This window comes from Antechinus flavipes, chromosome X (genome assembly GCF_016432865.1).
Source record: "Antechinus flavipes isolate AdamAnt ecotype Samford, QLD, Australia chromosome X, AdamAnt_v2, whole genome shotgun sequence".
NCBI classification, from domain to species: domain Eukaryota; kingdom Metazoa; phylum Chordata; class Mammalia; order Dasyuromorphia; family Dasyuridae; genus Antechinus; species Antechinus flavipes.
In genome coordinates this window covers 50,513,878-50,537,400 of record NC_067404.1, presented here as the reverse complement: position 1 = coordinate 50,537,400, position 23,523 = coordinate 50,513,878, and the positions used below count along the sequence as shown (strand labels likewise).

Sequence of the window (23,523 nt, the reverse complement as noted above, 5' to 3'; positions counted from 1 at the left end):
TCACTATATGCTATGACCCGGTTGGATTATATCAGGAGTATAGAGGTGGTTCAGTATTGGGAAAACTAATTAATTGTGATTTTGTTGTTTGTTATTAATACAAGCATTTGAACAGATGCAGAAAAAGCTTTCGACAAAATTTAACACCCATTTAAAAAAATAGGAAATATAGAAATAAATGGAGCTTTCCTCAAGATGATAAAGAATATCTATTTAAAAGTGAGATCAGACATTATCTGTAATGAGGAAAAGCTAGAAGCCTTTTCAGGAAGGTCAGGGATGATGAAAGGATGTCCGTTATCATTGCTATTAAGTATTGTACTAGAAATGCTAGGTATAGCAATGAGACAAAAAGACATTGAGGGAACGGACATAGTCAATGAGGAATCGAAACTTCCACTTTCTGCAGATATGATGGCTCTTGAGAACTTAAGAGACTCGACTCGAGCTAATTGAAATAATGAGCATCTTTACCAGATGGGCTGACAGATCAAAAGAGGGGAAAATAACAAATGTTAGGGAATTCAGTGAGCATGTATTAGGGCATAAAAACCTTAGATGCAGAAAAGCAGAAATGCCCATCAATCGGAGAATAGTTGAACATATTATGGTATTTGAATGTGAATACTGTTGTGCTATGAGAAATGAAGGGGATAATTTCAGGAAAAACCTGGGAAGACCTATATGAACTGATGTGAAGTGAGCGGGACTAGGAGAATAATAGACACAGAGCAGTATCATAAAGATAATTAACTTAGTACAATTTAGTGATACTGAGCAATACAACAACCCAACTTAATTCCAGTGGATTGTAGATGGAACAAGTAGTTTTTTTTTTCTTTTTTTCTTTTTTTTTTTTTTTGGAATATGGTAAATGGGGAAACTTGTTTTCTATGACTATACATATTGGTAATTGGGTTTTTTTTTTTTTTTTTGCCTTTTCATTGGGTGGTGGAAGGGACAAGAGGAAGAAGAGAATTTAGAACTGAAGAAGAAAACAAACGTTTCTGTTCCTTAAAGAAAGACATTGTACATCGGAGCCTTGCAACAATCTGAGATGTTGATGCTTTTATTAATGTTAGATCTGTTTAACAGTTGTGAAAACTGAGCAGAGATAGCTAAGTGACTAGGTCACAGTGTAAATTCTTTTATTTTTTTTAAATTATAGGTTTTTATTGACAGAACATATGCATGGGTAATTTTTTTTTAAACAACATTATCCCTTGTACTCACTTCTGTTCCAACTTTTCCCTTCCCTCCTTTCACCCTCTCCCCTAGATGGCAGGCTTTCCTTATACATGTTAAATATGTTATAGTGTATCCTAGATACAATATATGTGTGCAGAACCAAACAGTTCTCTTGTTGCACAAGAAGAATTGTATTCAGAAGGTAGATATAACCCAGGAAAAAAAATGCAAACAGTTAACACTCATTTCCCAGTGTTCCTTCTGTGGGTGTAGCTGATTCTGTCTATCATTGATCAATTGGAACTGAATTAGATCTTTGTCAAAAAAATCCACTTCCATCAGAATACATCCTCATAAGTATTGTTGTTGAAGTATATAATGATCTCCTGGTTCTGCTCATTTCTCTCAGCATCAGTTCATGCAAGTCTTTCCAAGCCTCTCTATATTCGTCCTGCTGGTCATTTCTTACAGAACAAAAATATTCCATAACATTCATGTACCACAATTTACCCAGCCATTCTCCAGTTGATGGGCATCCATTCATTTTCTAGCTACTACAAACAGGGCCGCCACAAACATTTTGGCACATACAGGCCCCTTTCCCTTATTTACTATCTGTTTGGGATATAAGCCCAGTAGTAACAGTGCTGAATCAAAGGGTATGCATAGTTTGATAACTTTTTGGGCATAATTCCAGATTGCTCTCCAGAATGGTTGGATTTGTTCACACCTCCACCAACAATGCATCAGTGTCCCAGTTTTCCCCCATCCCCTCCAACATTCATCATTTTTTCCTGTTATCTTAGCCAATCTGACTGGTATGTAGTGATATCTCAGAGTTGTCTTCATTTGCATTTCTTTGATCAATAGTGATTTGGAACAGCCTTTTTTTTTTCTTTTTTTCTTTTAATAACTTTTTATTGATAGAACCCATGCCAGGGTAATTTTTTTTTACAGCATTATCCCTTGCACTCACTTCTGTTCCAATTTTTCTCCTCCCTCCCTCCACCCCCTCCCCCAGATGGCAAGCAGTCCTTTACATGTTGAATAGGTTACAGTATATCCTAGATACAATATGTGTGCAGAACTGAACAGTTTTCTTGTTGTATAGGGAGAATTGGATTCAGAAGGTATAAATAACCCGGGAAGAAAAACAAAAATGCAAGCAGTTTATATTCATTTCCCAGTGTTCTTTCTTTGGGTGTAGCTGCTTCTGTCCATCCTTGATCAATTGAAACTGAATTAGCTCTCTTTATCGAAGAGATCCACTTCCATCAGAATACATCCTCCAACAGTATCGTTGTTGAACAAAACCAGGAGATCATTATATACCTCATTTCACTTAGCATCAGTTCATGTAAGTCTCGCCAGTCCTCTCTGTATTCATCCTGCTGGTCATTCCTTACAGAACAATAATATTCCATAACATTCATATACCACAATTTACCCAGCCATTCTCCAATTGATGGGCATCCATTCATTTTCCAGCTTCTAGCCACTACAAACAGGGCTGCCACAAACATTTTGGCACATACAGGTCCCTTTCCCTTCTTTAGTATCTCTTTGGGGTATAAGCCCGGTAGAAACACTGTGTTTCCTGTAAACAACAGATTGTAGGGTTCTGACTTTTGATCCAGTCTGCTATCCGCTTCCTCTTTATGGGAGAGTTCATCCCATTCCCATTTATGGTTAAAATAACCAATTCTGTATTTTCTGCCATCCTAATATCCCCAGGTTATACTTTTCTTTTTCTTGCCCTCCTTCCCTTCTTCCCTAGTATTAAACTTATTGGTCCCACTAACGTCGCACAGCTCTCCCTCTTTAGTATCCCTCCCTTTGAATCCCTTCCCCTTTCTTGTACCCTTCCCTTATTACTCTTTTTCTTTCTCCCTTTTCCTCTCCCACTTTTTAATGAAGTGAGAGAAGAATCTCTGTAAAACAAAATGTAAATTGTTTCCTCTTTGAGCCAACTCTGATGAGAGTAGGATCCACACAATCAAAGGGTATGCACAGTTTGATAACTTTTTGAACATAGTTCCAAATTGTTCTCCAGAATGGCTGGATGTGTTCACAGTTCCACCAACAATGCATCAGTGTCCCTGATTTCCCACATCCCCTCCAAAATTCCACATTATCTTTTCCTGTCATCCTAGCCAATCTGACAGGTATTTAGTGGTATCTCAGAGTTGTCTTAATTTGCATTTCTCTGATTAATAATGATTTGGAGCATATTTTCATATGTCTATAGTTTCAATTTCTTCGTCTGAGAATTGTCTGTTCATATCCTTTGATAATTTTTCAATTGGAGAATGGCTTGATTTCTTATAGGTTAGTCAATTTTCTATATATTTTTAAAATGAGGCCTTTATCAGAAATTTTAACTGTAAAAGTGTTTTTCCAGTTTACTTCCCTTCTAGTCTTCTCTGCATTAGTTTTGTTTGTACAAAGGCTTTTTAATTTGATGTAATCAAAATTTTCTATTTTGTGATTGATAATGTTCTCTAGTAATTCTTTGGTCACAAATTCCTTTCTTCTCCACAAGTCTGAGAGGGAAACTATCCTATGTTCATGAAACTTATTTATAATCTTGTTCTTTATGCATAGATCATGGATCCATTTTGATCTTATCTTGGTATACAGTGTCAAGTGTGGGTCCATGCCTAGTTTCTGCCATACTAATTTCCATTTTTCCTAGCAACTTTTGTCAAATAGTGAATTCTTATTCCAAAAGTTGGGAGCTTTGGGTGTGTCAAACAGTAGATTGCTATAGTTATTGACTATTTTGTCCTGTGAACCTAACCTATTCCACTGATCAACTAATCTATTAGCCAATACCAAATGGTTTTGATGACTGCTGTTTTATAATATAGTTTTAGATCAGGTAGAGCTAGGCCACCTTCATTTGATTTTTTTTTTTCATAATTTCCTTTGAAGTTTTTGACCTTTTGTTCTTTGATATGTTGTTGTTGTTGGTCATTAAAATAGTTTCTTGGGAGTCTGGTTTGTACTAAATAATACATTTAGGGAGTATTGTCATCTTTATTATATTCACTCGGCCTATCTGAAAGCACTATTTTTTCCCAATTATTTGAATCTGACTTTATTTGTGTGGAAAGTGTTTTGTGATTTTGCTCATAATTCCTGACTTTCCTTTGATAGATAGCATAAAATATTTGGGAATCTATTGAGTTATTTTGAATGGAATGTCTCTTTGTATCTCTTGCTGCTGGATTTTATTGGTGATGTATAAAAATCCTGAGGATTTATGTGGAATTATTTTGTATCCTGCAACTTTGCTGAAGTTGTGAATTATTTCTGATAGCTTTTTAGTAGAATCTCTGAGGTTCTCTGAGTATACCATCATATAAGCTGCAAAGAGTGATAATTTGGTTTCCTCATTACCTACTCTAATTCCTTTAATCTTTCTCGACTTATTGCCAAGGCTAGCATTTGTAATAAAATATTGAATAATAATGGTGACAGTGGGTAACCTTGTTTCACTCCTGATCTTATTGGGAAAGGTTCCAGTTTATCCCCATCATATATGATGCTTACTGACGGTTTTAAATATATACTCCTTACTATTTTAAGGAAAAGTCCATTTACTCCTATACTCTCAAGTGTTTTCATTAGGAATGCATGTTGGATTTTATCAAATGCTTTTTCTGCATCTATTGAGATGATCATATGGTTTTTGTTAATTTGTTTATTGATATAGACAATTATGCTAACAGTTTTCCTAATATCAAACCAGCCCTGCATTCTTGGTATAAATCCTACTTGGTCATAGTGTATTATCTTGGGGATGATTTTCTGTAGTCTTTTTGCTAATATTTCATTTAAGTTTTTAGCATCAATATTAATTAGGGAGATTGATCTATAATTTTTCTTCTGTTTCAACCAACCTGGTTTATCAGTACCATGTATGTGTGATAAATGGAATTTGGTAGGACTCCTTCAATCCCTATTATTTTCTAATAATTTATATAGCATTGGAGCTTAATTGTTCTTCAAATGTTTTGTAGAATTCACACGTAAATCCATCTGGTCCTGGGGACTTTTTCCTAGCGAGTTGATTAACATCTTGTTCTATTACTTTTTCTAAGATGGGACTGTTTTACCAATTTACTTCCTCCTCTGTTAATCTGAGCAACCTATATTTTTGGAGCTATTCTTCCCTTTCATTTAAGTTATTGAATTTATTGGCATAAAGTTGAGCAAAGTAACTCTTAATTATTACTCTAATTTCCTCTTCATTAGAGGCAAGTTCTCCCTTTTCATCTTTAAGACTAACAACTTGATTTTCTTCTTTCTTTTTTTAAATCAGATTTACTAAGGGTTTATCTATTTTAATTTTTTTTCATAGAACCAACTCTATTTTAATAATTCAGTAGTTTTACTTTCAATTTTATTAATCTTTCCTTTTATTTTTAAAATTTCAAGTTTGGTGTCTAACTGAGGGTTTTAAACTTAAAAACCTTTTCTAGCATTTTTAGTTGCAAGCTCAATTCATTTACCTTTTCTTTTTCTATTTTATGCAAGTAGGCCTGTAGAGATATAAAATTTCCCCTTATCACCACTTTGGCTGCATCCCACGCAATTTGGTATGACATCTCATGATTGTCATTTTCTTGGGTGAAGTTATTAATTATGTCTATGATTTGCTGTTTCACCCATTCATTTTTAGTATGATATTATTTAGTTTCCAATTGTTCTTTGGTCTATTTTCCCCTGGCTTTTTATTGAATGTAATTTTCATTGCATCATGGTCTGAAAAGGATGCATTTACTATTTCTGCCTTTCTGCATTTGAATTTGAGGTTTTTATGTCCTAATATATGGTCAATTTTTTATATAGGTTCCATGAACTGTGGAGAAGAAAGTATACTCCTTTCTGTCTCCATTTAGTTATCTTCAAAGATCTATTGTATGTAACTTTTCCAGTATTCTATTTACCTCTTTGCCGTTTTTCTTATTTGTTTTGTTGTTCGATTTATCTAATTCTGAGAGTGCCACGTTGTGATCTCCTACTATTATAGTTTTGCTGTCTATTTTTTCTTGCAGCTCTCTTAATTTCTCTTTTAATACTTTAGATGCCACAGAACTTGGTGCTTAGTATTGATATTGCTTCATTATCTATGCTACCCTTTAGCAAGGTATAGTTGCATTCCCTATCTCTTTTAATTAGATCAATTTTTGCTTTTGCTTGTTCTGAGATCGGGATGGCTACCCCTGCTTTTTTGACTTCACCTGAAGCACAGTAGATTCTGCTCCCACCTTTTTACCTTCCTTCTGTATGTATCCCCCTTCTTCATGTGTGTTTCCTGAAAACAACATATTGTAGGATTCTGGCTTTTAATAGAGTCTGCTAACTGCTTCCTCTTTATGAGGGAGTTTAACCCATTCACATTTATGGTTAAAATTACTAATTCTGTATTAATTGCCATCTTTTTAACCCCTGCTTATGCTTTTCTCTTTTCCTTACCCCTTATCACCCTCCCCAGTATTAAACTTCTGAGTGCTACTTGCTTCTCACAGCCCTCCCTTTTTAGTGTCCCTCCCCCATCTTACCCCCTTTCCCTCACAATTTCGGTATTCCCTTCTGCTTAGCTTACTTCTTCCCTTTTTACTTTTCCCCTCCCACTTTTCCATGAGGTGGAAGAAATTTCACCATAAATCAAATATTGTCTAATATTTTTCTCTTTAAGCCAATTCTGACCAGAGTATGATACACACTATGTTTACCCCCTTCCATTCTTTCTCTCAGATATAATACTTTTCCTTTGCCTCTTTGTGAGAGGTAGTACCCCTACTTTATCCCTTTTCTTCTACAATTTCCTTTCCACCTCTAGTTTCTAGAACAAATTATACATGTGTTGTTGATGTATCTTTATAACAGAAATATAGTTCCCAAGATTTATTTTTACCTTTTTAGGTTTCTCTTGAGTCCTATATTTGGAGATCAAACTTCAGATTAGTGCAGAGGAGATTTGTCTGACTTCACCCTTCTGCTCCAAGTATCCAGGATAGAGGGTTATACTTAATAAATGTTTTCACTGAATTGAGAATAAGAGAAAAAGACGATAGGAACAGAAAATGTTTAGAAATATAGGAGGGGAGAGAGGCTGCTATAGTTGATAGAATGGATTTAGCTTTGCAAGGGAAAAGTCTGTTTAGGTTACTTGCCAGTAAATTATTTGGATCCAGTTTTTAATTTTGGGCTTTCTTACCTGGAGATAACATTTTAAGGAGAGCTATAGCTTCCTTTTGGGTTAGCTCTTCCACTATTAATTGATCAAATGTATTTATTAGTATAAAAAAATGAAAATACTGTAAGAAAGACAAATCTGCTATAAGAAAAGAAACACAATCTTTTCCTTAATTATCTATTTTTACTTGTGGTATCCTTGTAATTTTTAATTCTAAAGTGATCTCCTTTTGAGAAGCAGTATAGATTAGGACTTAATTTGGCATGGACTTAAGAAAATAAAGCTTTGTTAGCCTAACCTGATAAAATAATTAACCTGCTGTTGTTCCCCCTCCCATAGACATTAAAATGCCATATTAAGTTTTGAGGATTACTTGGGGTAAGGCAACCTCTGAAATCTGGAGTAGATGGTGGTTGACTGTGTTTATTGTGACTTTGACTTCATCTGAGGGTTCTAGATGAGCACCTCTAAGGCTTGTGGATACCTGCCATTATATACTTATCTTCCCAGCAAATGAATAATTTTCCAATTGGAAACCCCTTTGGGCTGTGCTCTAATCCTATAGTATTTCCACAGAATTGAGTATGCAAAGTCTTCAGTAAGTGACCGAGTTTAATAATTATGATGAAGAGTGTAGAACCAAAAGGAATCTGAGAGTAGTCTAGCCTTCTCCTTTACAGATGAGGAAACTGAGACTCGGGAAAGGTAGTGAAAAGTATAACCAAATTGATTATTGAAATTGAGAGGGGCTGAAGTTAAGAAAATATCAAACTCTATGGTAGGAATAAAATAACAATGTCCTTATCCATTTTTGTTTACTTAACATGGTTTTCACAGCTTGCTTGGTAATATTTACATGAGTATGTATTCCCTAATATGGGAAGTGGCACAAGTGGAGAGGTGGTTGGCCTGGCATAGCTAAAGAAACTGAAGGTTTGTCTTCATTTCCTGGGGTCTAGTTCCCTTTGAGAGAGTCTCTTTGAGAGTTTCTCTTCAGTTACCTTCTGTGAAATGATAGGCTGGATTAGGTACTCCTTCAGTTGAAAGGAAAGTAGAACTAAAGAGCTTTAAGAGGGGTTGTTAAAAGAGCTTTTACTCACTGACCAATTTGAGGGAGCTTTATTAATATTGGAAGTGTTAATGATAAAGATTCCTCAATTGTTTAAATTGGGTTCAGAGATTGAAGAAAGAAAGCAGTTTTGAAGCAGTGATCAAGTTCCTGCTTATGTGAAAGACAATATCCTCTTCATTCTTCAGGAAGCCAACTAATGCGCTTGTTTAAACAGTTTTCTTTATAGAAAAGTAAATTCATTGTCCTTTTTAGTTTGAGACTTACTGTTTTACAAAAGGAAAATTTAGTATGTTTATTCTAGTCATATTCCTCCTAAGAATGTAACATACCTTCTTTCCAGGATCACTTCCTCTAAGTGAAATGGAATGGAGTTGTTTCCCCAATTCAAATGTGTTTAAAATTCAAGTTTTGGTATTGAAAAATAAAACTCAAAATTCTTGCCTTGTTCCTGACAAGATTTCAATTTTAAATTCAGCATGTGCCTTACTTTTAAGATCAGAATAACTATTATGCAAAGGACTTTGGGATTTGTCTGGCTGTAGCATTTTTGATAAATTAAAAAAAAATTAGTGTTCAATATATCATGGTACCAAGAAGAAAATACTTCCTAGAATAAGAGATAGTGATGATCTTGACATATTACCCCCAGGGCTTCTCGGTTTTTCTACTTGTGACCCCTCTTCACCTGAGATTGTTATCTGTATGCAGACTATAAAAATAAAAAAACATTACTTCATGACCCCCACATTCAGTTACAAGAATCTGTATGAGGTTGTGAACCATAGTTTAAGAAGCTGGGCTCTAGCCAATGTCTAATGCCAGCTAAGTACACGTGAATTACACATCCTCATACCATAGAAGTATTCATGTTTCTGATTCACAACTTAGTAGATGATCATCAATTTAGAAATAGTTCACTTTTTTTTAGAGTTCTGTACCACTACAAAAATTATCGAGTATTATCATGAAAGAAGCCCAAGATGGGAGAGCAGAAGATGATAGTTGAAACCCCCTCCCCCCCCAGGCATGCTAGATGGCCAATTAAGAGGCATGGGGTTGTGATGTAGGGGGTCTTCTATGAACACTGTTGAGAGCTAGTATTACCAGATTGAATGCAGGTTGTATGGAGTTGGGGAGTAAGACCGGAAAGACTACCTGGGCCATTGTGATGAGTGCTAAAAGCCAACAGGGGAGTTTATATTTGATTTTGAAGGTAATGGGGAACCATTGGAGTTCATCAAAATTGGAAAACAAAGCACTTAAATATAAGAATCACTTTGGCAGCTGTGTGGAGTATAGATTAGAAGAATTTGAAATTTCCACTAGGTAGTTGAGAAGCAGTAGGAGAGGTTAGGATTGAATATGTGGAGTTGGGAGTCATATGCTTGGAGACAAATCAGTCCTTGGGAGCTGATGAGGATAAAGAGTATTGTTTATCCAGTTAGGGGATGATATGGTAATGAACCAGCAAACGAGATTGAGAAGTAGAGGTCTGACAGGTAGGAGGAGATCCAAGATCCTGGGAGGGGAGAGTTATGTCATGCGATCCTAAACAGGAGAGAGTATGGAGGAGGAGAGTGACTGTTGAACAGTATCTGCCATTACAGAGAGATCAAAAATAATAAAGATGGAGGAAAACTCTAGTTGATTTGGCAGTGGGTCATTATGAACTTTGGAGAAAAGCAGTTTTAGGTCAGGAATTGGAATGAAGAGGATTTTTTAAAAATCGTTGAGGAAGAGTAGGCACTAAGATATAGATATAATGGGAAATCATTGAACATGATCTTGTGTTTATAGAATGCTTTGATATCTTTTGTCTTTGTGCATCTAAATAAACTCACTGTGTTATATCGGCATGCATATTTAGTGTGTTTATTGCAGCTAAAAACCAACTTAAGGCAGAGATACTGATCAGAATACTCATGAAATAAATAGCCTTCTAATTTAGATCTCATTAATTTCTCTCAAATAATTTGGATTGAAGATTCTCCTACCAGGTAAACGGTAATAAAGGGAGAATATTTGTCCTACTTAATAGACCAAACTGCTTTCAAGTACGTTGTTAGTACCTTATTTTCACAGTAAACATGTTTGATACAAATTGTACTTCTTTAACAAATATTTCTATCTAGGAAGACTTGGCAGTTTAACCAAATGTAGAAACTACATTTCATGGAACTTTGATAATTCATTGTTTTCATTAGTTTTCCAAGTAATTCATGTTAAGCTTTTACTGTGTCTAGTATGTCTTAAATAGAAACAACTTAGGAAGGGGACGTTTTGCACGAAGATTAAAATTAGCTACCCTAGTGCCTTAACATGTTTCTCTAGTTTACCCTATATTTTTTTAAGATGTATGAAATGACAATGAGTGAAGTAAGCAGTTGGTTAAACAAGACCCATCTACGCTAGAAGTAGTTGAACATGAATATTGCAAAATGTTGCAAAAATCAAGAAGTTTTGCCCCAAAAAAGATATAAGAAGATATTTCATTTCCACTTAGTAGAAGAAGTGAAGGGATCCATAATTATAGACCATGGCATTAAAAATATGGCTTTTTGATATACTGATGAGTTTTGCTTACTTTTTCTTGTCTGTCTTCCCTCCCCCCCCCAAGTCTTTGCCTTAGTCTCCTGTGTTTCATCTTCTTTCTTCCCTTCTTCCCGGAAGGACATTCCTTAATTTTCTAAGAACCAAAATGTTTTTGATAAATTAAAAAAATATATATTTTATTGTAAATGGTGTAGTGGCATCTAGGTAACAATGTCAGTGAAACCTGAATTCAGATAGTGATTCAGAATCTTAATACATAATAACCCTGTCCAAATCACTTTACCTCCACAGCCTCAGTTTCTTCCTCTGTATAGTGAGGATAATAACATCTGCCGCATAAGATTGTTGTGAGGAGTGAATAACAAAACACATGTCAACCTAAAGCACTATACAAATGTTAGGTATTATTATTGCTTTGCTGTTGTTACCTGGTATATATCAGTGTCTGACAGCAGCTATGGTATAGGAGAGGTAGGAGAGCTGGAATCAAGTCTGAATGCTATGACAAACTTGCTTTGTGATCTTGGGTGAGTCAATTCAGTCTGTATGCCTCTGTTTTATTTGTGTAATAAGGGAATTGGACTATAGATGATGAAAATATTTTCTATTCATAATGTTCTATGAGTCTGGTTTGATCTGTGATGCCATCTTCCCTCAGAATCCAGTGGTTGGAAGACAAAATTCATTTATCGATATGCCAAATATTCAGATTTCGTGCTCCCTTAAACATAGGGCACGTGTGTTTAAATTTTTTTCAGTAATGCAAGTTTATTTTTTCACAGGTATCAAGGTTACATTTACACCTACCGAGTGTCCCAGTCAGAAACGGGTTCTTGGAGTGCTGAGGTATATTGTTTTTTCTTTTATTTATGCTTTTCTGTGACAGGAAATGATGTATGTAGAATTCAGGCTATTTTTACTTAAGAGCAATTAAATCACATGACACTGAAACTTTTTTTTTAATAGAACCAATTTACCATAGCATAGCTGCATGATGGCATCTTTGTGGTAGTGAAATTCAAAAATGCTTGTATATCATGAAGAAACCTCCAGAGACACTAACTTATTATTTAGTACCTAATTTTGAGAGAGTATATGAAATTGTGAAAGTGTAAGATTTCATTTTCGTTGATTCAGAAATTTCCAAATACAAAACAGATATTAAATATATAGGTAAAATGAAAAAGAAAATATTGACTGAGAGCCCACGTGCCCAGGTTGATCCTAAAGTTGTTTGATCAGAGATCCTCCTGTCCTGGAAGAACTTGTGATGTCATTGGGTAGACAAGATCGACTCCCTTGAAACGATAAGGTGAGAGAATATTTGGTCAAACCAAGATTTCATCCATGTGGAGTTTCTGATGCAGAAACAATTTATATACAATGTAACTTCATGGAGGAAAGGAAGTCTTGAAATGGGGCTGGAAGGTTGGGTGGCATATAGATAAATTGTTGTGTGTATAGAGCTCATTGATATCTCATATTACCAATGGTATTTTGAAGTGATCATAAAAAATATTAACCGAAAAATCGTGTACCACAAATGTTTTTATGGGTTCGTGACCCTTAGGAACAGTTCTCCTTGCTAATAAAAGTAGCTATTAGCTACTTGCATACATTAATGTTTATATATATTTCTTTATAGAAAGCTTATGATTAATTTTGCTATGCTGGTGCATTGGCTTAAGGTGTGACTCTGCTTAATGTGTATTTATAGTTATTTTTCTTAGGGACATGAAGGAAGAAGCGAGGTTGGGACTGAGAGAATTGAAGAAAAAATACTGTCTGCATTAAGACATTTTAGTAAAATGTTCAGTTTTGTATGCATTTAGATAATGATTTTTAGAGATTTTTGTAGGGATTTCTTATATGTTAAAGTTTCATTAACTGGGCATGTTGTACATATGAGAAACATTTGGAACTTAAGTTCTTTAGGTCTCTCCATACAATGTGAGAAATTTTAGTCCTAGCATGAATGTTAGTGTAAGCTTAAAAAAAAAAAAGTTGTGATATCAAGGAAGCTAATGTTGTGATATAAAATGGTAGAAAAGCTGCATGATTTCCAGTAAGAGAACTTATCTGTGCATTTCTAAAAAAAAACAAAAAACAAAAAAACAAAAAACAAAAAACAAAAAAAACCTCAGCAGAGATATTTGAGAACTTAATCTTCCCTCGTACGTGGTATGAGTACTTGTGGTGTATGTAACACATTATACATGTGTGATGGAAAATAGTTATGGCTTAAGGACATCTTCTTTTAAACTTGTTTTGCTGTGCTTTCGCGTAGCAGTATGTATAAATTGACACGTCATGTGCTTTTGATGATGCTAATGGGGAAGAAGGTCCATTGAACATGAAAGTAGTGTGAATTCTAATACTGAATACTGTAGTTCAATTTCAATAATTCACTGTAATGAAATGGAAGTGGCAGAGGATCATCCCTAAATTGTGTTTTGGTTTTTGGAAGGCATGTTCAGTTTTCTCCTCTAGTCATTTCCCCCTTCTTAACTCTCTGCTGATATGGCTTTTCAACTAGTTTACTGGGTGACATTTTCCTGAAGCATGGATAGGAAGGAAGAGTTGAGGACTAGGCCATTTTTATTGAATAATTAAAATCTGGCCACATGGAGAACATGCAAATATGAATCGCATTTAATCAGCTCGGCACCAAGATCTGGGAGTGTTGATCAAATTCTTAGGTCTTCTGTTCTTGAAATCTATTAAATGAGTTATAAGATTCATATTACTTTTTGGAACAGTGATTTAGCTTTCCCTTAAGGCAGAAAAAATGTCAACACTTCTGTGAAGATAACAAATGTGTTGGGAATATGGACTGGTGGTATGAGTGGTTTTTTGTTTTTTTTTTTTTAAATGGTGAACCTGAGTTGCCATAAGAACATGGGTTAACATAAAGTGTAGAAAATAAAGGCCTTTAGTACTGTGAACCAGAGATTGGTGTAATGGGCTCGATCATGGCCCTAGGACACTTATTGTATATCTGCCGAACTCTGGTAAAAAGATATTAAATCATTAATATATGAAATAATTATATATCTAGGCCCCTAGATTATATTTACATGTAGATAACCTGCATTGCATTTTTAATCCTGGAGTGGTTTTCTCCTACCATCTCTACTGTTTCTTGGCCTTTCTTGCTCTACTGTTAGAAAATTATTTTCTATCCCTTAGTTAAATACTAAGTAGCCTACAAATAGGAATAGTTTTCTGACTATCCTTGCTATGCATCCCTCCATGATCATGGATAATGAAGAGTTAATTGCTTTTCTTAGCCACAGAGAAGATATAATTACTGATAATGGTATTATAAGCCACATGAATGATAAAAAAAAAGTCATCTTAAAACTTTTCATGTTGGTGGTAGTCTGTTATTTGAGTGCTAACTTCAGATTTTGTTGGAGCTAACTGAATTGAAAGAAAAAAAATTGTTTGGGAAATGAGAAATGGATTTTCATGTGTTCTCTTCCACTTACCTACTATATTACCTGAAGCAATTAATTTAATCCCTTATCTTCTAACATCCTTCTTCTGTAAAATGGAAATGATAATACCTGCCCTGCCTATTTTTTGGTCTGGATAAAATTAGGTGAAAGATATTAAAATGCTTTGGAAAGGAAAAAGTGTGGAAAAAATTCCATTTACAGGGCCCCCACTCTTAAAGTCTGGATGATTTAACATGGAGTCAAAGCACTCACTGTTGGGTACGTGCAAGAGAGGTCACATAATGTGGTATGGGAGATCCTTTACTCCACAGAACCAACCAGAGAGAGGTTTTGTTCTGGGTTAGAGGATAAATTTAGTAGCTGCTTACGTGTTGAGGCTTTCCTTTCTAGTTATGGTTAGAAATTTACTGGGAACATAAAATAAAATAAAATTAATCATAATTTTAAAAAAAAGCTACCCTTTTAATATAAGGAATGATCAAGTTTGATAATGACAGTACTCTGTTTCTCTTTCTTTGTTGTAAAGAAATTTATAGTCCCTCAAGTCAAGAAAACAAACCAAAAACCCCCCATCCAATCCATTTTCCCCCATCTCTACTACCTTTCAAAAGTCCTGATGGAGCAACTCTAAAATAGCATGCTTTAAAACTAGTAATGATTCAAAGAAATTGTCCTTTCATTAAAATGACACTTTTGAGCTTCTGGTTAAAGCTTGGTTCATATCCTAAGCTTTTTATATAGTTAATTGTCTGTGGCATGTGAAGATGAGGAGTGATATCTTTTAAGAGCTAGTTTTCCATGGATGACTACCAAAACAATACTGGGAACCGGACATGTTAAGAAAACTTGTCTTATATGTTTCATTGCGATTTTGTGGGAAGAATCTTGGTTCAACGATGTATCCGAGGGGAATACAATTTAAGATGGGTAGAGAAGTTCCTCGAGGAAGAGGGACACAAGAGACATGCAGATGGATAGAGTATGATAACTAAGTGTGTTCTGCACTTTTGTCAAATGGTGACAGGGCACATATCTCGTATGCTGTTTCGGTTTTATTCCTTAGGTTTTTAAATTAACAACCTGTGAGGTCTGTGTTTGCCATATTTGAGAGCACCATCTTCATTGGTGAATTTATTGTGGGTAATGGCCCATATATCTTCAGAGAGTATGGATATATAGTGGGTGACATCCAGGAAGCGTAGGGAGGTGAGGTGAGCATAGAATATGTGCAAAGTAATCTCACCCTTGGAGAACTGAAAGGACAGCTCATTAGCAGGTCCTGCAGAGGAAAACTCTGCTAACTCAAAAGGATTTTGAAAACTCTTTTGGTTTTCAAATATTTGAACAATGACTACAAATGTGAGCTCTCTAGGTGACCTTAGCTTCTTTCATAATTCCCTTGTATCATTATGAGCTAGATGAACCCTCTGCTTGATTCTTTATTTTACAGACGGCACCTGGGGTACAAAAACGATTATTCCGGAAAATAAAAAATCTCATTTCAGCATTTCAAAAGCCGGATCAAGGCATTGTAATACCTTTACAGTATCCAGTAGAAAAGCAGCCTTCACCTCGAAATACACAAGGTATTGTAAGTATACTTAAATGATTTATGTGCTTGTATATTAAAAGACCAACTTAATTGACCCGATGGAAATTGTACTTGAAAAATGACATTGGATCGATGCCTCATGTATTGTTGAAATAGATGTATGCTTATAGGCTCTGATGTAGATGATCGTAGCTTACTAGGAACTTTTGGTGAAGTTAATGGATAAATTTTCTGAATTTCTGAAAAGTGTTATTAGTTTTTTTCCCCCTTTCCTGTTCTTCTATCAATGTAATTTAACGTCATCAGTTGAGATCCCAATAACTAGGAAGTTATGATGATTCAGAAAGGTATTGGGCTCATATTTACTGCCCCCCCAATAGATGATGGAAAGGCAAGATGATAAATAGATGATTGTCAGCATATTCACATGATCACAGGTTATAGTTCAAGAGGTCTTTATTGTAGCAAACTAAACTAAAGTGAATAGTTTTTATTATTGCAGTGACTTATCATATCCTCTGATGTTCTTATTAATTAATTGTATAGCTGAAAACTGGCAATGTATTTTTTTTGGGGGAGCCATGATTGTCAAATTCATGTATTTTTCTAGTCTCACAGTTAATGTTGAAGAGCGAATGGAGCTATTTGAATTTTACTTTCATATCACACAATGAGAACCTAGATTCATAGCTAAGCTGAAATGTAAAAATGAAATGATGGGGAAAAATATTTACAATAGCAATGCAGACAACTCAAACTTGCATTTGAAAGGTAGTAGAGATGGGGGAAAATGGATTGGATGGGGGGTTTTTGGTTTGTTTTCTTGACTTGAGGGACTATAAATTTCTTTACAACAAAGAAAGAGAAACAGAGTACTGTCATTATCAAACTTGATCATTCCTTATATTAAAAGGGTAGCTTTTTTTAAAAATTATGATTAATTTTATTTTATTTTATGTTCCCAGTAAATTTCTAACCATAACTAGAAAGGAAACATAGTTGTTAACTGAGTTACACTTAAGTATTGCTTATTTGAAGTAAGGGTGGTATCTCTATGGTGCAAATAATCAGGACTTCCATTACTAGAGTTTTTTTTTTTTTTTTTAATGTTTTACAATCTAATTCTAAGACTTTTTTGTGATTATTTTTCTTTAGGGAGAAGAGAATGCCCTGATGTCTACATGAAAGCACCATGAAAACACATTTATTTTAGATCATTTAACTAGGCCTTTAGGTGTTTTCTCTTGTATATAACCCCATAATCTTTTATATTGTAGATAAAAATAAGTGAGGAACAAATTTGTTTCTAAAAATCACCTTTTTGTAATGGAAGCTTCTAGCCTGATAAAATGTCCATGGTCTTTTCATGTAATATGGAATTTTAAAATGAGAATTGGGAACAAAATTCTATTGCATTAACATTTTGTGTATCTTTTTTTTTTAGTTATATATACAAATAGGAAATGTGTGGCTTTAAAACCAAGAATGATTGAGTACCTAGTATATAGATAGAAAAATATTTTAATGTCAGTAAGGCATTCTTTTTTGCTAACAATAAAAACTGTTAGTCAAAACATCCTTTTTAATAAAGTATTTTTGGGATTCACTGATTTTTTTTTTAAATTATATTACTTGGCTAATTTTTTTTAACATCAGGCATGTATCATTTATTCTGTTCCCCACTTGGCGTATTTGGCACTTTTGATTAAATATGGTAGCATTTAGTATCCTGTACTGATCCTTTTGGTTTTTTTTTTTGTTGTTGTTGATTTGTTTTGTTTTTACATCTTGGGTATCATTTTGATCATTTACGCCTGTGAATCCGTCTTGGGTAAGAACCCACAGAAGTAAAAATGTGCCCATATTGATATTTGACTAAGGATTTGTAATTGTAAGAGTTGGTCTTGCATTGCTGTGAGCCACATATTCTCCCCTACTAGATTTGCCACTACCACACAAACTTTTATTGTTAATGGAAGCTCTAAATTTGAAAATGACATGTTTTTGGGGCAGCTGGCTTTCAGTGCTTTTGTTGTTACTTCTGAATTTCTGTTATGAAATGAGTGATATGCTTGTAAATAATTCTATTGGTACATTTATCAATATACCTCTATGCCTAATGTATATTGATAGAAAGTTCATTAATTAGTCAATGTCTGAATTCATTGTGGGTATTTTTCAGAAATACCCGGACACATTTTGTAGTGGCGATAGAGCTTGGAACATTAAGTCAGTTGGAGGGCCAAAAAAGTTAGTGTCCTCGGGGATTGCTGTGCATAGCTCTTTTGAGAGGGGTCTATTTTTCTGCTTTTTTGTGGTGCCTTGGAAGCAAATTAGTCACATCAGCTTCCAAAGGCACTAGGAATATTTTATTTTGATACAGACTTTTTATTATATTTTCTAATTATTTGTAGTTTTTTTTTTTTTTTTTTTTTTTTTTGGGTCACGGGTTGACGTGGCCCAAGAATTCTTTAGCAAGTGGCCAGCAGTGGTGATGAGTTTAGCTATATTTTTGGAAAGCAGACCTAGAATGTTTCCAGGTTCATATTTGAAGCCTTTCCTGTGTGGAAGAATCCTGTCATCTTTGCATCCCAGCTGAGGAGGGAGTAGGATTTGATTGGAAACAGCTGCTGAAGAATTAAAGTGCCTCTGTTTGCAATGCGGGTGAATGTAAGTAGAAAGAACTGTGCGTGTGAAAAGAGCTTACTTCTCAGAGATATGTATTTATTAGAAAAGAAGGTTTTAGGGAGAACATGGACAGGTTGTAAGCTATACTTTTGAGCCAAGTACTTGTGTTGATCAGATCTGAGATCTCTTATAGTAAATGCTAAAGAATTATTGGTGGGTTTTGTAAGGACCCTGTTAGAGGTGTTGGAACTTTATGGGGTGCTAAGGTTCCTTCCAACTCTGAGAGTGAAAGGCTTCTTTAGCAAATGTCCCTTTATTCAGTAGGAGAGTCAAGTAAAATATTTAAAGGAGCCATGGCTTGAAAGTTGTCTTATTCAAGGAATGGTTCAATCGGTTTAACAAAAATAAGATTTTGCTACTCTCGGACCAGCAGATGTCTTTGTCTTCATTTTCTTTGGCTGGATTTCCACGGGTAAAATTTTCTTTACCATCTATTACCATTACTAACATACTTGCTACTTGTCTGGAGTTAAGTTTTTTTTGTTTTTTTTTCCCTTTGCTTTTGTAGAAATGGCTTATCTCTCCCACATTAAAAACCGTTGCTACTGTTTGAGCTGTAGAATGCTTGGAATTGATTAACTTTTACCTTCATTGGTTTAAAGGTTCTCTTGCATAAATATTATTTCATTTGACTCTCTCAAGTACTGTAGGCAGGTGAGGTGTGTTATCTTTTGGATGGGGAAATGGGCTGCAAAGTGTTTAACAGGGTCAACACTGTTTGTAAGCTGGAGAGCCAGACTTGCTTGGTGAGTCTTTTGCTGTGCTTTGCTGTGAGCTTTTCTGTGTAGGAAAAAAATCCTTAATCGGTAAATCTGGGAGGAACATGACAACTTAACGAATACTTTTTAATTTCCTTTGAAATTTGTACTTGGTAGAGAAGGCCTTTGGCAGGTGAAAAGGTTTGTCAAGAGTAAATTTGGATAATTGTATTTGTCACAGGTTGGGACTTGGACTGTTTGCATTGGTGTGTGAATAAGGCTTAAAGTGAATGCTGCTGCCTTTGGGTGTAAATGAAAGAAGATTAAGGAGCTTCTGTGGCAGAGATGATGGAAGACAAATAAAGTAAGTACCTACTTCAACTCATTAATGTTTAAACATGTTTTTAATGAACTTCATTATTATGTTAAACTCCTCCCAACTACCGAGTACGTCAAGGTCTACAAAGCCAAGTCTGTCTACTGGTGTGATAGGTGTGTGTTTCAGCCACCATTGTGTATACCTGCCATTCTTGTAAAGCATATATATGCGTGTGTGCGTGTGTGCGTGTGTGCGTGTGTGCGCGCGCGCGTGTGTATGTATATATATACTAGGAGGTGATGTTGAATTATTTAGGCATTTTCTCTGTCGTGCACCATTGGACAAAGCTGTAGTAAGTGATCGGTTGCTCACTTGGTTACCTGATGCTAAAAGCAGTATGTCAATAAAGATGGTTTTTTCATCTTTCTATAATTGGCGCACATCTCATAGTGAGAAGACTGGCATAGAGCCAATGCATTTCTTGTGTTTTAAGATCACATAGTGGTGGTGGGGGGCACTCTCTTCGGAATCTGAAGACCTGGATTCGAGTTGGGGCTCTGCCACTAACTTGTGGGCCATCTTTTCCTCATTTGTAAAACGAAGATTATATTTAAAAGATTATTGTTGAGGTTCTGATGAGAGAAGAGAAGTAACAGTATACTAATATAAGGTGGAATTTTGTATTGGGTGATCTCATGTTAGTTTGGAGGTATGCTATGAAATGACAGTAGAATGATGGTATGATATAATCTAGCAAGAGTTAATGTTTCCTTAGAGAAGTACTTCTAGCAAAAGATCTTACATAAAAAAAAATTCCTGGAAGACTTAAGTTTTTATATTATGTATTTTGTGCCTTCAGCTTACTAAATAATTGCTTTTCTAGGAAAATACTTAAGAATAAGTAGTGCTAAAACAAAGTGTTGCTGGTTTTGAACTTTTAGAGTTTTATTAAAGGTTTGGGAAGTCATTGCAGTAAGTTTGTCGGGTGAAGGGAAAGTAGAAGTTCATGTTGGATTTAATGAATCCTAATATCAGTAGCATTTCTTGAATGTCTACCTTCCTTTCCAGTAATGGTGCCACTGTCCTCATATGGTCCTAATTTCTATTCGTCTATACTATGTAAAAATGTTTAAGTCCTTCTTTTTGTATTCAAGTATGTCGTTATCTCCTAATTGTCTCCCTTCCTAGTCTAGTGAGGGAGGGGGGAAAAGGGAGGCTTTCTGTGTAACAACATTGGGTAAAACAAATGAATACATTGGCTTTGTCAAAGTCTGACACCTCTGATGAGAGGTGCGGAGTGTGTTTTGAAAGTTGTGATTGGTTGCAGCAGTAGCCAGAATTCTGAGGTCTTTACAAGTGTTCCCCACATGATCATACTCTCCTTATAAATTGTTTTGGTTTTGCCAACTTTGTTCTGCATTGGGTCGCACAAGTCTTCATTTTTCTAAATGTTTCATATCGACAATTTTTGAAGACTCAGAAACAAAATAAGCATTCATCTGCTGGAAAAGGCCTTAAAAACATGCAATCTATTTTGTTGATTCTAAAAAAAGTGTACTAAATAGTTTGTCTATGAATCTCTTGCTTTTACATTGGACCTCGTTATATGTACATTTGAGGAACATATTGGATATAGTTTGAAATGGTTTTCTGGATCAGTTGCATCAGCATGAAGATCTGCCAACAGTATGTTATCTTATCCGTCTCTCAACATTCGCAGTCTTTGTCTTTCATCAACTTTGTAGATCTGATGGTTATGAGGGTAAACCTTAAATATTGTACTTCATCTTATATGAATTGGAATATTTTTCATGGTTATTTTAATTGATTACAACTTAGTTATCTAAAAATAATAGCCTCTCCCCTAAATAAGTGGCCATAATGTAATAGAAAAGCACTTCTCAAACTATCCTTTTTTGTTTCTTTGTCAAAGATGTGTGGAAGACTTTCCCCATTTGTTTGGCCTCTTACTCTATATTTATTTTGTTTGTGCAATAGATTTTTCAGTGGTGTGAATATAAAATCATTTATGATTTCTGTTGCTTGTTAAAGTTAAGAATTCTGCATTCTGTGTCTCGGGGTAATAGCAACTTGTCAACAAATTATCATCTTTCTCCTCGTATCCATATGGTTTTTTGGAAATTTTTTTTTTGGATACACATCTGTTTGTTAGTCCTCTGCTCAGAAATGATCTGTGTCCTCCAATTGTCTAAGTTTCAACTTTTACTTAGTGCCTGAAATCCTCCTCAATCTATTATTACCCTAATGTTTGCATTATTAATATTCTAACTCTACATTCATAGAGTGTGATCCAAGTGCAATGAATTTTCTTTGTGATGGAGGAACCTTTTTGGTATGATCTTTGCCAAATATGAATACAACATATGAGAAGTCATAAAATGTTAGTCAGCTGTTATAGTACATTTCTTACTGATCTAGTAAATAATGACTTGTCTTCTTCCTTGTCTTCTGTACTCAACCTGCCATATTATAGTACCATTAAAGCTCTTAGTAATTGTCATTTTTGAACTTCACAAGGACAAGTAACTAACATTGTCTAAAGTTTATGTGCCCTTCAATGGTCAGTATAGGGTCCTGCGTACACATGTCCTTGCCTGGAGGACTTTTCCTAATACCAAGGGAGGAAGGAAAGCTTTGCAGACATGGAAGATAGAACAATGCTGAGAACTCAGCTGGTGCTACCCTCAGCAATGATATGCAAGGTTGGAGGGGTGAATGAGTAAATGTTTATTGAAAGAATAATGGTATTTAAATTTTTGCGTGTTTCATGACAGAGCAAAATGGTTTGAAAATGAAGTGTAATTTCTCCAAAGTGCTGTAACAAGTTGCTAATGGTTAGGGGAAGGGTATTGAGGAACAATATAGATTATGTTCAGAAGGTAATTCAGATATGAAAGTAAATCATTTCCAATGAATGTTATGTTAATTTGTTACTAGTAAATAGTATTGTACATAAATCAATAAAACTTTGAACCTTATGTGGCTCTAGGTGTTTACTAGGTATTTATTCATTGATTTACTTATTATTGTATTTCAAAGTTACATTGAAGATTTTTTTTCCCCCTAGGTACTCTTAACTACTAGTTAGAAGTGCTTGTGCATGGTTTTGTGTATAACTCCTTATGATTTTTGGAAATGGAAATATTTTTGTTATTACTTATGAATCATTAGAGTGGTAAAGCAAAATAATTTTATGTGTTTCAGTACTTCTCCATTACTGAGGATGACACTATTCTCTCTCCCTTGGTTGCAGGTGAATGGTGCATAAAGTTTTTTGTAAAACAAAAATTTCTTATTTCCTTAGAATTTGTAAAGAACTTATTTTTCTTTTCTTAAAATTTATTTAAAAAATTTTTTTTAGTTTCCTTCTTTCTCTTCTTAAAAATTTTGTGTTTTCTGTTAAAATTACTGTCTTTTCTATTCTGAAACTTTCTTTGTCTTCTCTTCAAAAAATTTTTATCTCCTAAAAATGTCTGTTCTGTGTCTCTTTGCTAAAAATTTCTGTCTGTTCACTGTGGCACTCTGTTTTTCTAAAAATATTTGTCTGTTATGTGGTGTGTGCTCTCTTGCTTTCGCCTAAAAATTTGTCTGTTCTGTCTCTCTGTCTCTCTCTGTGTGTCTCTGTCTCTCTGTCTCTGTGTGTGTCTCTGTCTCTCTCTGTCTCTCTCTCTCTCTCTGTCTCTGTCTGTCTGTCTCTGTCTGTCTGTCTCTGTCTGTCTGTCTCTGTGTGTGTGTCTCTGTGTGTGTGTCTCTGTCTGTCTGT

The 23,523-nt window shown here is 34.9% G+C and overlaps 1 protein-coding gene across 2 annotated transcripts in view; it reads left to right on the top strand.

The window, feature by feature from the left end:
* Positions 1 to 17,624, top strand: part of SH2D1A (SH2 domain containing 1A) — a 32,854-nt gene extending 15,230 nt beyond the window's left edge. Inside the window, exons 2-4 of one of the 2 annotated variants that reach the window (XM_051969259.1) lie at positions 11,804 to 11,867; positions 15,933 to 16,073; positions 17,190 to 17,624. In XM_051969259.1, coding sequence (XP_051825219.1) covers positions 11,804 to 11,867; positions 15,933 to 16,073; positions 17,190 to 17,219 — 235 coding nt within the window. In that variant the 3' untranslated portion in view covers positions 17,220 to 17,624. The remainder of the gene's footprint in view (positions 1 to 11,803; positions 11,868 to 15,932; positions 16,074 to 17,189) is intronic. The other variant, XM_051969258.1, reaches the window with a different exon arrangement.
* The last annotated feature ends 5,899 nt before the right edge of the window (positions 17,625 to 23,523 follow it).